The sequence below is a fragment of the Elephantulus edwardii genome, unplaced genomic scaffold, assembly GCF_000299155.1.
Source record: "Elephantulus edwardii isolate Elephantulus edwardi_28Jun2011 unplaced genomic scaffold, EleEdw1.0 scaffold00163, whole genome shotgun sequence".
Taxonomy (NCBI): domain Eukaryota; kingdom Metazoa; phylum Chordata; class Mammalia; order Macroscelidea; family Macroscelididae; genus Elephantulus; species Elephantulus edwardii.
The window spans coordinates 7499520-7515283 of NW_006399913.1; the positions used below are offsets into that span (position 1 = coordinate 7499520).

A 15764-nucleotide genomic window follows, 5' to 3' on the forward strand; every position below is an offset into this window, starting at 1 on the left:
CTTAGACTATTGCTAGGACTAGCAGACATGGCAATTGAGACTAAGATCTTAGGAATACAGAGAAGAAGGAACAGCTATAAGCAGACACTAGTGATTGGAACATGGAATGTGAGAAGCATGAATGTAGGAAAATTGGACATTGTTAAGAAAGAAATGGAACGCATAAATATTGACATACTAGGAATAGGTGAAATGAGATGGCTTGGCACGGGACATTTTGAATCAGACGATTATATGATTTACTATGCTGGGGATGAAAAGGTGAGGAAAAAATGGGGTTGGTTTCATAATTTAAAAAGTCATTTCTAGATCCATCCTGAAATACAATGTGGTGAGTGATAGGATAATGTCCATACGCGTACAATGAAGTCCAGTGAATACCACGATCATTCCCAACCCTGATATCAGTCCCATTTTACAACAGTGGCACCATGCAATATTTGTCCTTTTGCATCTGAGATATTTCACTCAGCATAATGTCCTCCAGGCTCACCCATTTTGAATAATATTGCAAGAGTTCTTTGTTTTTCAATGCAGCGTAGTATTCCATTGTGTGAATATACCACAGCTTTTCTATCCATTCATTTGTTGATGGACACGTGGGTTGTTTCCAACTCCTTGCTATTGTGAACAGAGCCACGATAAACATGGGTGTGCATATATCTGGGTGGATGTCAGTTATGGTCTCTTTGGGATATATTCCCAGTAGTGGAATTGCTGGGTCAAACGATATCTCTATTTGCAACTTTTTTATTTAACCTTTATCTCTAGAACATTTCTAACCACAGTAAGCTTGTTTATCTCTGAGAAGCTGGCGCCAGGCATTATTGTTCTTTCTCTGAATAATCGCTTGTACCAATGTTCTATTGTTCAAATAGGAGCAAAGGAAAAGGAGATTAGCTCATTTGAATCTAGGATTTGTGATCAAAATTATTATAAAAATGAAAAAATTGAGAATGGGATGGATTCCAATGAAAGAAAATGTGATATAGTTAACTGGAGAGGGAAATGTAAACGCTGTAGAATACGATTCAGTGCAAACCTTTCAAAGGTTAGGCAGGAAGTATTCTAGGGATCTAATGAGTCACAACATAAAGAGAACACAGTTTATTATTAAGGCAAGTATCATGTGTGATTGAACATATTAAAGCAAAACAAACACTGCCAACAGGTCGATTCTGACTCGTAGCTGACACTCCATCAGGTTTCCAGTTCTGTAAATTGCACAGAAGGAGATTGCCCATTTGTCTATGTTGGAACTGCTGGTGAATTTGAACTACCAGACAAGTGCAACCTTTGGATGAGCAGAGAATTTGTGAAGGATTATGTCACTAGAGCTCCATGCTTGAGGGTATAGAAGTTATGTATTAGAGAAAGGTTTCTGACATAAGATATGACTTAGAGAGGACGTGGAGGTTGCCCAGAGTACAATACATACAGAAGAGAGCTTTGTAAATGGCATTAATTAGACTAAAGTAAAGCCCTGAAACTAGACAAAATATTTAGCCTTACGAAAGAAGTGTAACAGGAGAAATGTGTTGCCTTTCTTCACTGAGAAAAGTGTAACGCTAAAAACGGGCAATGCTTTGATTCTGTTCTCTCCATCCCTCATTCGTTCATTTCTAAGTAATTGACTGATCACCTTTAATTAAATATCTCCTGAATACTGGCCATTTCTATATTATCTCTATCTCTTTTATTGCTATCAAGTCAGATCCAATTCAATCCTCTGTGGGCTTTACAAAGAGGTTGTCCATCTTTCTCCCAGGAGCTACTGACATATCTGAACTTCCCGACAGGCTCAGCTAACATCTGCTCAAACACTAGAATTTTCCAAACAACTATTACAGTTTTGTTTCTAAAGTCCGAAACTTGTAAACTATCAAGTTCAGAATTCATTCTTCTGTTGTCTCTTATTGAATACCAAAGTCACATCTTTCCTTTTTGGAAATCACATTCCATAAACACCATTACATTCAGTAAGTTGAAATGAAACTTAATTGCATAACAAAGAATTTTATTATACTGTAAGTAGATTAGGTTTTTATGATGTTCATTTAGCCATTCTTGTTTCCTTGAAAAGTTGTTAATAAATTGACATGGAAATTTGGAAATACAATGAGGATCTCTATGAAAATGCTTTGCAATTAAAAGAGTCATTTATAATTTGAAATATCATTTTAAAATCTAACTTTTTGAAAAATTGAACCTCTCATCTAATGGATTTCCTAAAGCAAGACATTGTTGTGCCAAGAAGATAAAAGAGTTTTTAACACTGAAATCCAGATTATCTGAACTTCAAAAGCTATTTTTAGTGCCTAAAATGTATTTGTGCATTTAGAAAAATTTTATTAAATTAACATGGCTAAAATATTTTCCTAACTCCTTAATTTTTCAAATTTGCACTTTCCTCATTTATTGTATAGATATTTCTCTACCCCAAAATTAACCCTAACTTTATAAAATATATGTATGTGAATATATTCAGATAGATTATACTTCTTAGAATCAATGTTCTTTGACATGTGGTGTTTTTATACTCAAGCTATGTGGAAAATTTGAGGTGTTATCCCAACTGGTCAACTTCTAGCAGCACCCTAATAGGAAAAACTGAGTAACGTTTAATTACAGTCTTTATAGTACCATTCATCACTAGTCACTGGCCTGTCAACTCGAGGACACACTAGAGGCTCTCCTCAGTTCTTTACAGTTTTGGGAATTTCTGCAACATTTTTGTCCCTACCCTTTTTAAAATGAAACTTCTTCTATTTTGATATGGAGCTCTAGCAGACTACTGGTAAAAGTTGTACTGTCCACCTAAAGGAGAATGATGGGCGTTCTCTTCTTGTGGGATTTACAGCCTCTGAAAGCCTGTTCGAGGGTCAACAATGGGTTGGCTCTGTCTTGACATCACTTGGCACAACACACATATTTAAATAAGGGAACTCTGCTGGCATAATCCATAGGGAGTTGCACTGCTTTCCCAAAGGTGGTGCCTCTTTGGTGGTTCAAATCCATTATTAGCTCCTCAGAAGAAAGATAAGCTACATTCTCCCATACAATTTACAGACTCCAAAAACCTGTTGGAGGGTCAGCTATGAGTTGGTTCTGACTCCAAGGCAATGAATATGAATAGTGAGTACATTTTGAAAAGGAACTCTTGCTGCAGCAGTAAAGCATTCAGCTTCTAAACAGTTGAACCCACCAGCCAATCCACAAAACAAAGATGTGACACTTTGCTTTCACAACTACACCTTTAGAAACCTATGAAGCAGTTCTACTCTTTCTTCTAAAGTGTCCATGAGTCAGAATCGTTAAGACAGCAAGGGCTTGGTTTACATGCTTAAATATAGCTAGATTCACATGCAGTAGTAGGAAATAATACAGAGAGATACTATATACCCTTTACCTAGTTTTGACAGCTTCTTGCAAAATTGTGTTCAACTCAAAACACATTGTCACTGAGGCAGCAGCAAATCACACACAGCTGACACAACAGCAGGTGTTGGAAGTCTGTAAAGCAAACAGGGGGAGATTGTCATCTTTCTCTTGAGGTAGATTTGAATCACCTGCCTTTGGGTCAGCAGTGCAACTGTCCACTCACTAGGTGGCCAGACCCCTCTATACTGCAATCAGAATAATAACACTGATACAATACACTGACATTTTCGGAAGTTCTCAGTTTTACTTGGACTCATTTGTGTATTGGTATTTATTTCTATGCAAAATTTTTACACATGCAGGTTTGTATATTTCTCACGATGGTATAGTGCAGCACAAATGAGATACAAAACATTTTCATCACTATGATAGATTCTCATGTGGCCTGTTCATAATCATAACCACTTCTCATTGACGTGTAATATGTTTATGACTTGATGCTTGTGCATTTTCTAATTAACTTTCGGGAAGTAACTGATCTCTCCTTTTCCTCTTGCGACTGCCACCTACTAGCACCGTCTTGAGTTGTGCTTCATTCTGTTTTGGCTAAAGGAATAACAAAATGGGGGAGGAACTGCTTGCATCCTAATTCTGTGATGACATAGAACCAAAGTTTACCTTTGTTTTCATTCCCAGATTACGCTCGATTTGAGGCCAAAATCCATGACCTACGAGAGCAGATGATGAACTACAGCATGAGCTCCGGGTCCGGGTCCCTGAGAACCAATCAGAAACGCTCCCTCTACGTCAGGTAGGCAATGAACAGCTCTGGTGGCAATGTGCACTGTGTGAGCAATCCATCTGGGGGAGACAACAGTTTTGTTGCAATGGAATATGTGTTCTGGTTAACCCATTTGTTCACAACATAGCACCATCAGATCTTAAGTTTAATAATTTCTAATAAATTTTTGAAAGGTCATTATGGTAAATTAGTTAAAGGCCTTTGCTTTTACCAAGCTATTCTCTGGCAATGTCATGATGCAGGAGAAAGTACTTGGGCCCATTTGCAGTAAAAATAATGAGAAGAAACATTGTCATTTGTGATAAAGCATAAATTGACTCTATGGAACAAAGGCATGGACGTTTCTTCACTATCAGAATGGGAAGAAAATATTCCTGTATCTTCTCCTACTGCCTTGGTATGCACCACGACAGGCTTGGTATACTCACAACTAGAAGTGGATTAGTGTCTCTCTTAGTAAGTTTTGTTGGCCATGTGACTATTGGAAAACATGCTTTTATGGAATTTTGTAAAATATTTATTTGTCTTTGTTGTTATGTGCCGTCGAGTCGTTTGCGACTCACAGTGACCCTATGTACAACAGCCCTAAACCCTGCTCTATCCTGTGCCAATCTCATTGCCTCTGACACACCCATCCCGATTACCCCAGTCACTGAATCAATCCACCTCATAGAGGGTCTTGTCTCTTGCATGACTGAATGCATTAATTTATCGGAAAAGAAGTGATTGGTTGAGCTTGAAATGCATGGCAATCTTTGACTCTGTGGCTGACACCTAAGTAGGTGCCATCCTTATTCTCTTGTACCATGCATCTCCTAGCCCAAACCTCCTGTGTATTTCTAAGATGCACTTCACTAGTGCTCATCATACTTTTTAAAAGCACATAAAGCGTGACATTATGTCAATTTCTGGAGCTTTGTTTTTCACCAATCAATACCTTCTGTGCAACTTGGACTTTTTCCTTCAGTTTTCTGATTCTTTATTGTGTGCTGCTACCAGGTTTTTATTATATTCTACCCCCTGGAATGTCTGACAAACTCACTGTGGTACAATAACTTTGTATTCTTTCTAATTTTTTTTAGATACTTTACACATCACTCAATGTTTTGCCCTAGAGTCTTCCAATATAGCAACTTAAAGTCTGAGTATTTTCTATGACTTTTGGCTTTAGAAACGTTAAGCTTCTCCTTCTCTTTGATTTTCTAACTCCAGGTTTTTCTAACTCTAGAGTCTCTTTGATTTTTTAACTCCAGATGCTCTCACATTTCTTTACGAGCCACCCTTATGTTCAGCTCTTTTGTCATTATTTCTTCCGTTCTCTTTTGCTCCTCTTCATTCAACAGCATGTTTCACAGTGTCTCCTGACATCCATTTTGGCCTTTCCTTTGATTTTAGTAGCCTTTTGTTTTCTTTATGTATGACATCCTTTATCTTATTATTCTACAATTTGGCCAGTCATTGATCATTGGTGTTTATTATGTCAAATCTACTCTTTAGATCATGTCTAAGTTCCAGTGAGTTTTACTCAAGGTCATATTTTTATTCTATTAAATTTATTTTTATTTTCTTAAGTTTTATTTTGAACTTACCTATGAGTAGCGGATGATTTGCACCGCAGTCAACCCTTGACCTTTCTCTGACTGATGATATTGAGCTTCTCCTTTATCTCTTTCCAGATGTAGTTTATTTGATTCCTGTGTATTCCACTTTTTAATGTCCACATGTATAATCACCGAATATGTTATAACAGATTGTTTCAATTGTTTTTTTTTTTGTTTTGTAAAATTATATAATTAGATTGACATAGTAGTTTTCTATTACCAAGACCTAATTTTCCAACAATTGATCCTTTTTTTGTTTCTAATCACTGGTAATTAATTATATCAATGCATCTTGATTACATGTTTGATCATTTTCAGAATACAGAAGATAAAAAATATCTTCAATTTCTTCATCTTTAGCATAGTGGTTGGTACATAAATTTGAGTAATCATATTAACTGTTGTTGTTGTTGTTGTTATGTGCCATCGAGTCACCTGTGACTCATAGCGACCCTATGTAAAACAGCCCTAAACTCCGCTCTGTCCTGTGCCAATCGCACTGTCTCTGACACTCCCATCTCAATTATCCCAGTCACTGAATCAATCCACCTCATAGAGGGCCTTCCTCTCCTGCGCTGTCCCTCCACCCTCCCAAGCATGATGTCCCTCTCTAAGGACCGGTCTCTCCTCACAACATGTCCAAAGTATGTTACATGGAGCCTCAGAATCCTTGCCTCCAAGGAGCCACCCAGTTTAACCCTTTCCAGGACAAATCTGTTTGTTTTCCTAGCAGTCCATGGTATTCTCAATACTCTTCTCCAGCACCACAGCTCAAAGGCATCAATTCTCCTTCTATCCTCCTTGGTCATTGTCCAACTCTCTGATGCATAACAGGTGATTGCGAAGACCATGGCCTGTATCAGACGCACCTTAGTCTCCAGAGAGACACCACTGCTCTTCAGCACTTTGGAGAGGTCCCTAACAGCAGACTTTCCCATGGCAATGTGCTTTTTAATTTCCTGGTTGCTGGTGCCAAGACTGTTGACTATGGAGCCAAGCAAACTAAAGCTGTGTACAATCTCAATCTCTTCACCATCCATCCTGATGCTGCCATTTGGTCCAATGGTGAGAATCTTTGTCTTCTTGACACTGAGCTTCAATCCATATTGCAGGCTGCAGTCCTTGACACTCTGCAGCAGGCGCTTCAGGTCCTCCTCAGTTTTAGCAAGCAGGGTTGTGTCATCCGCATAACGCAGATTGTTGATAAATCATCCACCAATCTTGACCCCACATTTCTCCTCATAGAGCCCCACCTCCCAGATAATCTGTTCTGCATATAGGTTGAAAAGGTATGGAGATAGGATGCATCCCTGCCGTACGCCCTTCCCAATTTTGAACCATGCAGTGTTCCCTTGCTCTGTTCTGATGACTGCCTCCTGGTCCAAGTATAAGTTTCGCATTAGAACGATCAAGTGTTCTTCTCAGAGTCAGCCATAGTTTGTTATGATCTACACAGTCAAATGCCTTTGCATAGTCAATGAAACACAGACATTCCTCTGGTATTCCCTGCTTTTAGCCAAGATCCATCTAACATCAGCTACAATATCTCTAGTACCATGACCCCTTCTGAAACCAACCTGGATTTCTTGGCACAACTTGGTGAGCACGTCCAGGGCAGCATGTGTTAACTGAAATATGTCAATTGGTATACCATCTATTCCTGGAGCCTTATTTTTTGCCATTTCCTTCAAAGCAGCCTGAACTTCATCTTTCATCACCGTAGGCTCTTGCTCATATGTTGTTTCATGAAATTCTTCTGTGTCTTCCAATTCCTTTCGATACAGTGACTCAGTATATTCCGTCCATCTTCTTTTAATACTTCCGGGATCATTTAACATTCTGCCGAAAGCATCCTTGATTATAGCAACTCGAGGTTTGCATTTGTTCTTCAGTTCCTTGAGCTTAAGATATGCTGAGCGAGTTCGGCCCTTTTGATTTTCTGACTCCAACTCCTTGCACATTTCATTGTAATATTTTGCTTTGTCATCCCGTGCTGCCTTTTGAAATCTTCTATTCAACTCTTTAGTATCTTGAATTCTTCCCTGTGCTTTGGCTTCTCTGAGCTCCAGTACAATTTTCAGAGTCTCTTCTGACATCCATTTTGGTCTTTTCTTCCTCTTCTGTCTTTGCAATGACCGTTTGCACTCTTCCTGGATGATACCCTTGATATCCTCCCACAACTCATCTGGCCTTCATTCATTAGTGTTCAAAGCCTCAAACCTGTTCCTGAGATGGTTCTGAAATTCAGGTGGGATAGACTCAAAGTCATATTTTGGTTGCCTTGGATTTGGTTTAATTTTCCTCAGCTTTATCTTGAATTTGCATATGAGTAGTTGGTGGTCTGTTGCACAATCATTTTAACTAGTCTTCTCTTTTCTGTGTAGATATTACACTTTCACAGCATTGTACTTCAGAATTGCCCTTTAGATGTTCTTTTTTACAATGCATGTGACTCTGGTCTTCTTCAATTTGCTTCTCCTATGATAGTAGACCAATGACTGTCTTATTCAAAATGGTCAATATCAGTTCTTTTCCACTCAGTAATACCTAAAATATCAATCTTCAAGCTATCCTTTTCATTTTGAACAAATTCTAATTCTAATTTTCCCAGATTTATACTTTATATATTTTTGTCCCAATTTTGAATAGGTATTTGCATCTCATTTTTAACTTGTGCCATATGAACAATGAAGTTACCAAAAGCTTTCTTACATCTATCCTATTAAAATTGGCTCTATTTTGGGGAGACAGCTTTTCTCCAGTTGTACTTTGAGTGCCTTCCAAGCTGTAAGGCTATTTTCCATACCCATGTCCAAAATCTTTCTAGACTGCCTTGGTCTGAAAGCTCCTTAAAACTGTGTCTGCAAGGGTGACCCTCCTGGTATATAAAATATTGTGGTGTACCTTCCAGCATGATACAAGCCTAAGCAACCCCCATATGTCACCACAGCATGACAGGCTGACATACAATTGGAGGCCAACTTCTCCTTGCCCTTTCATGTTTAAGGGCATTTACCCTCTTGGAAATAATTAAGCCACCATTTACTTGCAACAATTTCTTCATCACAATCATTTTCACTTGTTGCATATGTAGCTTTTAAATCACTGAAAAGTTTTGAGCCTTTTATTTGTTTGTTTTGTAACCTGTAGATTGCCTTTATTTTACTGTAATCTCTGAAAAAGACTTAGTTGAGAAAACACCTAGAGCATTTTTTATAGTTCTGTCCTAAATATTATGGAAAGCTAACAACTCCATGTGTCACAATTTCTTTTCTCCTTACTTGTACTGTATTCCTGGTTTTCATGATCTTTAGATTTTTAAATGATTTGTTCTTGAGCTGCTGGGAAATGCAAGTTGCACTAAGATAAATCAGTTAGTGTAAATACATTTGTTCAAAAGGATAAAACTTAAGGAAAAACTGACCATGATGTTGTTGTTTGCTTATTTGAAAAATGTTATTAATGTACTAAGATTTGATGAAAATATAATCACAATTACTTAATCTTTTTATGTGAGTAAGATTAGGAAAATGAAATGATGTATTGATATTTTGCAAAATTATAGGTTTAATTTTGCAGAGTACTATTATTCAGAATCAAACATTGATTCTCTACAATGATAAAGTTAATGCATATAAAAGAAATGAAGACAAAATAATTATTTCATTAGCATTCTAATGATTTGATGATACATTAAAAGAAATACTTGCGGGGTTGTGTGCAGGTGAAGGAAATGGGAAAGATTCAGTGTGAAAAACAATGTATTCAAACTTTGTAAATAAACCAGTATAAAATTTTTAAAAATTAAAAAAATAATGATTGATTGAAAGGTTACGCAGAATCACTGTACCAAAAAGAATTGGCTGACATGGAACCATTTCAGGAAAAAGCATATGATCAGCAACCAATGGTGATGAGGAAAGAATTTCAAGCTGCACTGAAGGCACTGGCAAAAAATAAGGTCCTGGGAATTAATGGGATACCAGTTAACATGTTTCAACCAACTTAAGCAGTGATGTATTCACCACACCATAAAAAATAAAAACAAATAAAAAACCAAACAAAAAAAACCCCAACAACAACTTTCAAATGTTCCTAAAAAATAACTGAAATTGCTCTAATTTATTTTCCTGCAATGCACAAATATAGTATTTGATTACCAAATGTTTCATTACTAATATCTGCTTAGTGCCTTGAGGGTTGATTTCAACCTTTGATGACACTTTGAAGCATAGATTTCTATGAGATATGAACCTTTCAGGGGAAAAAAACTAAAGGTAAATTTTAAAAAACAAACTAAAAGTAAATGAAATAAAAAGGAAAGAACTTAATAGTCTCCACGTTTATCAGGCTACGTAACAAAGCAGTGCATAAAATGAAATGAAAACAGTAGGCCTAAGGGGAGTCCCTATCAAGAAGGATTTAGCAGGTGTGTGCTTCCTCAGAACTTTTGACACCAGTTTTGATCATAAAAGTTTCCTAGAATTGCCTGGTTTATCTAGAGTGCTTGAAGAGGACCAGTGCCAGTTGCTTGTACTTATTTTAGAAAGGCAACTATTTGCTATCTCAAAATAGTAGTAGGGTTTCTTGGATATATAGATAATGAACATGCCTCCTTATTCTAAAAATGTCATCTCTGAGTAGTTGTCACCTCGTCTTGCTAAGCTGTAGATAATTCTAGAACTGGAAGAAACTAAAAACAAAATCACCAGATCCACTGTTTCATTTACAAAAAAGGAAACCAAGGCCCCAGAAGGACAGAGATTTTTGTAGGACCCCCAGCTATTTGATGACACAGATCTTCTACCTACTCGTCCCATCCATCTCCCCACAGCACTCTGGTTTAACTTACTTGGTTCGTGTGGACTGCTCTTCAACTATGATTCCCAGTCTGCATCTTTAACTCAGCACGGAGGCAGATTTAAGTTAAAGAATAGGTTAACTAAGAAAAGAGATTCAAGCACACACCTCTTTGGGGTTTCACATAGAATAATTTGTGCTAGTATTCATATGGGATTTTTTGGTATTTATATTTTTCCAGAATGCCAAAACTTAAATCAGAAAGCAGCCTCTTTGTCCTGTGATAAACAGTTTAGCTGACATGGTATTTGCTTATATCATGAAGCCATCATTCCCCTTGGAGTCATCTCTTTTCTTTCTCTCTTCCTCTTTCTTTTTCTCATGTACACACACACACACACACACTCACACACAGGATCTTGCAGAAGGTTTTCAACTCTTCTCACCCTCACCCTTCTCTCCTCTCTGTCTCTCTCTCTGTCTCTGTTTCTCTCTCTCTCTGTCTCTCTGTCTCTCTCTCACTACCCCAAAAAGCACAAAAGTTGGCCTTTTATCCTACTGGAAATAGTTGTCCCAGGTGGTAGCAATTTGTTTGACTGGAAATATTGAAGGAAAGAAGAGGTAACCATTGCTGCCTCAGTCAGGCCAGTAGTTTGTGGTTTAAACTTAAACCAAACTTATCTATTCTCCAATATAGTTTTAAAAGTTTCTTTCTTTAAATGTTTTTTGTGCGTTTATAGTGCTGGACAAATGGTGCTTTGATGGTTCATGTTCCATGGTAATGATTTGGATCTGTTTGATTTAATGGGTTGTTTGTATTGTATATTTCCTGGATTGTAAACTTAACCATATAGCTGTGGAGTTTTAAAAGAGAATAAATGTTAAAAATATGAATAAAATATTCTATGGAATGTTCCTCAAGTACATTAGTGGTTATTTGAATGTAGTTGGTCATGGGCTTCTGCAGAACAGAACTATGGATTTTGTTGCATGAATTTAAAGGCTCTCCATGTAGTCAGATTAAGTCACTGTTTATTTATCATTGTTGTTGTTGTTAGATGCTGTTGATTAATTATGACCTATAACAACCCTATGAACAACAGATATGAACCCTGTCCTATCCTGTGCCATCCTCACAATCTCTAACATATGTGAGTCCATTGCTGTAGTCACGGTGTCAGTCCATTTGGTTTAGGGTCTTCCTCTCCCTCACCATCCCTCCTCCTTCCCAAGCATGGTTTCCCTCTCCAAGGAATAGTCTCTCCTAACAACATACCCAAAGTATATGAAATGAAACTTTATCATCTTTGCCTGCAAGGAGCACTCTCTGCACTTTCTCCAAGATATATTTGTTCTTTTGGCAGTGCATGGGATATTCAGTACTCTTCTCTGACACCACAACTCAAAAACATCAATTCTTTTGTCATGCTTTTTCATTGTTTCAGCTATCAGGTATGTAGCAAGTGAGTGAAAAGACCATGGCCTGAATTACGCACAACTTAGTCCACAAACTGACATCATTATGCCTCAATAATCTGAAAAGGTCCTTGACTACAGACTTTCCCAGCACAATATTTCTCCTCATCTCCTGACTGTTGGTACCAAGGGTGTTGATTGTGGATCCAAATAAGGTGAAGTCATTGAAGTTTCAATCTTTTCTCCATCTATCATGTTGCCTGTTGGTCGATTGGTGAGAATTTTTGTTTTCTTGACATTGAGATGCAATCTATAATGAAGATTGTATTCTTTGATCTTCTACACTAAGGACTTCAAGTCCTCCTAACTTTTAGCAAGCATCTACATAACGCAGGTTATTGATGAGTCTTCTTCCTATCCTGATGCTACATTCTTCTTCATAGAGTCCAGCTTCTTGAATAATTTGCTCAGCATATGTATTGAATATGTGTGGAGGGAGGATACAACCCTGACATCCAGCTTGCTTAATTTTAAACCATGCAGAGTTTCCCTTCTTAGGTTGCACAACAACCTCTTGGTCTAGGTACAGATTTCACATGAGCACAATTAAGTGTTCTGTGACTCCCATTCTTCTCAATGTTAGCCTTAACTTTGACCCACATAGTCAAATGTCTTTGCACTAGGTTTCTAGGTCACTGACTAAGTGTAGTGAAGTTATAGGAATCTCTTGTGTGGCGGTGTGTTATGTGTTGTACTTCTAATGCAAAGATTGAAGTTCAAATCTACCAGCTGTTCCAAGGCGGGATGTTGAGCAGTCTCCTTTTGTAGATTTACAGCCTTAAAAATACAATGAGGAAGAGGGAAAAAGAAGTCAGAATCAATGGTAGTGAGTTTAATTTTTTTTTAATTTGGAAGACGTTGATTTCCCTTCTGTCATCCTATCCATTATCCATCTTTCAGATACTTAGGAAGCAATTGAAAATACCCTGGCCTGGATCAGGCACATCTGAGTCTTTAAACTGACTTGCTTATTCTTCAGTCCTTTGGAGAGATTTTTGACAGCAGATTTTCCCTCTCTTCAAGGAAATCAAAAGCACCATGTCTTTTAATTTCTTGACTGCTGCAAAATGAAACCCTTGACATCTTCAAAGTTTTGTCCATCTATCATGATGTTATCTATTGACCCAGTGGTGAGTTTTCCTGATTTTGAAATGTAATCCATGTTGAAGACTTTAGTCCTTGTTCTTCCTAAGTAAATGTTTGAAGTATTCTTCAGTTTATGCATGCAAGGTTGTGTCATTTGCACAATCCAGAATATTTTATCAATCCTGATACCATATTCTTCTTCATATAGTCTAGCTTCGCAAATGGTTTACCCTATATACAGACTGAATTGGTATGGAGAAAACATATATCTCTAAATACATGCTTTTCCTGATTTAAACCCATGCAATGTCCACATGTTCTGTTTAGATAACTGTTTCTTGGTCTGTATATAGGTTTTACATGAGCAAAATTAAGTATTCTGCAATTTCCATTTTTCTCAATGTTATCTGTAACTTGTGATCCACATGGTCAAATACATTTACATAATCAATAACACATATGGCCTACATCTCATAGACAAGGAAATGGAGACTCAGAGAGGTTAAATAATTCACTCATAACTACCCCATGATTTTCCCTATCCCCATGATTTTCACACCCCGTACTCTATTTCCCTTCGCCCTTTGGACTTCTATCTGCACCTTACTAGTTATCCTTCTGTTTTTACAATAATGGTGTTGTGTAGTGTTGTCCTTATGAGACTGAGTTAGTTCACTCAGCATAATGCTCTCTAGCCTCTCCCATGTTATATTTTGCAAAATCATTGCTCCTAAATGCTGCATTCCATTGTGAACATGTACCACCATTTCTCAGTCTATTTGTTGATGGTCATTTGGGCTGCTTCCGTGTGTTCTTTCTATTGTGGATAACACTGATAATAACATCAATGTACAAATCTCTGTGTCTCAGTTCTATTTTCCTCAGTGTATACTCCTATCCGTGGAATAGCTGGGTCACATAGCATTTCTATGTCCAGCTTTTTGAGGAAATGCCAAAAAAGATGGAGTGATAGTGGGCATAGATCAATGGAAATTCATTTTCTAAATCCCAATGTGAATGAAGGAATGTGTAAAATATATTGTATGTGAATAAAACATAGTGTATATGAATTCTGTATGCAAACCAATATAAAATAAAACCATAAACAAAAACATAGCTAGACTAGACTTGGGCATAGACATTCAGGCCTTGCTTGTGAGGCCTTAAGAAACATAGTTGCTGGATTTTATCAGGTGGTGAAAACTTCAATCTTGATTCTGCCACTTATTAGCTCTGCATGCTTAGACAAATCTCTCTGGACTCAGTTGCTTTTTCTGTGAACATGAGAATAATAATAATATATAGTGAATAAGTAATAAGATATGATAGAGTCATTATGAGATTTAAATGAAAAGGTGGTTGATTTAAATGCCCAGCACATGGGAATCAGTTGACAAATATTGATGACTTTTATTATTTCTTTTACAAACAGAAGCTCTGGTAGCATCGTCCTCAGGGCAATTGCACTACTCACCCAAAAGTCACATCTCTCTGGTGGTTTGGATCCACTAATTGGCCATAGGAAAGTGATGAGCAGTCTCCTCCAGTGCAGTTTACCTCTGTGGGTTAGCTATGAGTCAATTACAACTAGAAAACAATGAGTTAAGTATTGTAAGAGCATCATTCCTTTTGTGGGTCAGAGAGGCAGAATTTTTGTACACAGGCCACTGTTTTCTCAACAGTGCAATAAGTATTTCTTAACCCTTTGAGAAGCTTTGGTGTCTTAGTGGTATGAAGCTGTGCTACCGACCCAAAGGTACACAGTTCAAATACATCAAGTGGTCTGCAGGAGAAAGATGAACAACCCCTCCTCTTGGCTCTGAAAACCTGCTGGAGGGTCAGCCAAACAGTCACTCTGGAGACAGTAAACCTTCAACAAAGGGAGGAGGACAGACTTCCTGGTGATGTGTACATTTCGTTCCTTTCTTAAACCCCATGCAGGAGTCCTCATGACAAATGGTTAAGTGCTTGTTTCCAACTGAAGGATTAATAATTCTAATGCACTGATGGCTCTGTGTGAGATAAGTCCTGGCAATCTGCTCTTGTCGTGATCGTAGCCTAGAAAATCGTATGAAGCACATCTAGTCTGTCATACGGAGCAGACCTAGTTTGTAATATAATTTCACTGTGAATCCAACTCAACTCGGCCACACACAGTGGACCTCATGAAGTCTGATGATAGAAGACAGGATTTTATGACTCCAATCTTATGACCAGTTTTTTCAACTCGTCAGGGTTTTTGTAACCCAAACAAGTGACTACCCAGAGGCAAAACCCAAAAGAATTTACTTGGAGCTTCTTTAGAAGGAGTCATTTCACTTACAGCTAACTGTCCTAGTCTCATCATCATCATCATCATCATCATCATCATCCCTTTTATAGATTTTAATTACATCAAGTCAGCTCTACCTCCTGGTGACCCCATGTGTAAAGCCTAGAACTGCTCCAGAGTTTTCAAGTTTGAACTTTTGGAAACAGATTAGCAGGCCTGTTTACCGAGGCACTTTTGGGTAAGTATGAACTACCAACCTTTAGTTCAGCCATTAGCTGTTTCCACCAGCCATGGGCACGTGTGTCCCTAACCACACATTTCTCCTTCTCCTCCTCCTCCTCCTCCT

At 37.8% G+C, this 15764-nt stretch overlaps 1 protein-coding gene across 6 annotated transcripts in view; it reads left to right on the top strand.

Moving 5' to 3' along the window:
* The window catches only part of DLG2 (discs, large homolog 2 (Drosophila)), a 1891340-nt gene that overhangs the window by 1668373 nt on the left and 207203 nt on the right, over positions 1 to 15764 (top strand). For all 6 annotated transcript variants that reach the window (XM_006895272.1, XM_006895270.1, XM_006895271.1 and 3 more), the window contains one exon: positions 4078 to 4192. In XM_006895272.1, coding sequence (XP_006895334.1) covers positions 4078 to 4192 — 115 coding nt within the window. The remainder of the gene's footprint in view (positions 1 to 4077; positions 4193 to 15764) is intronic.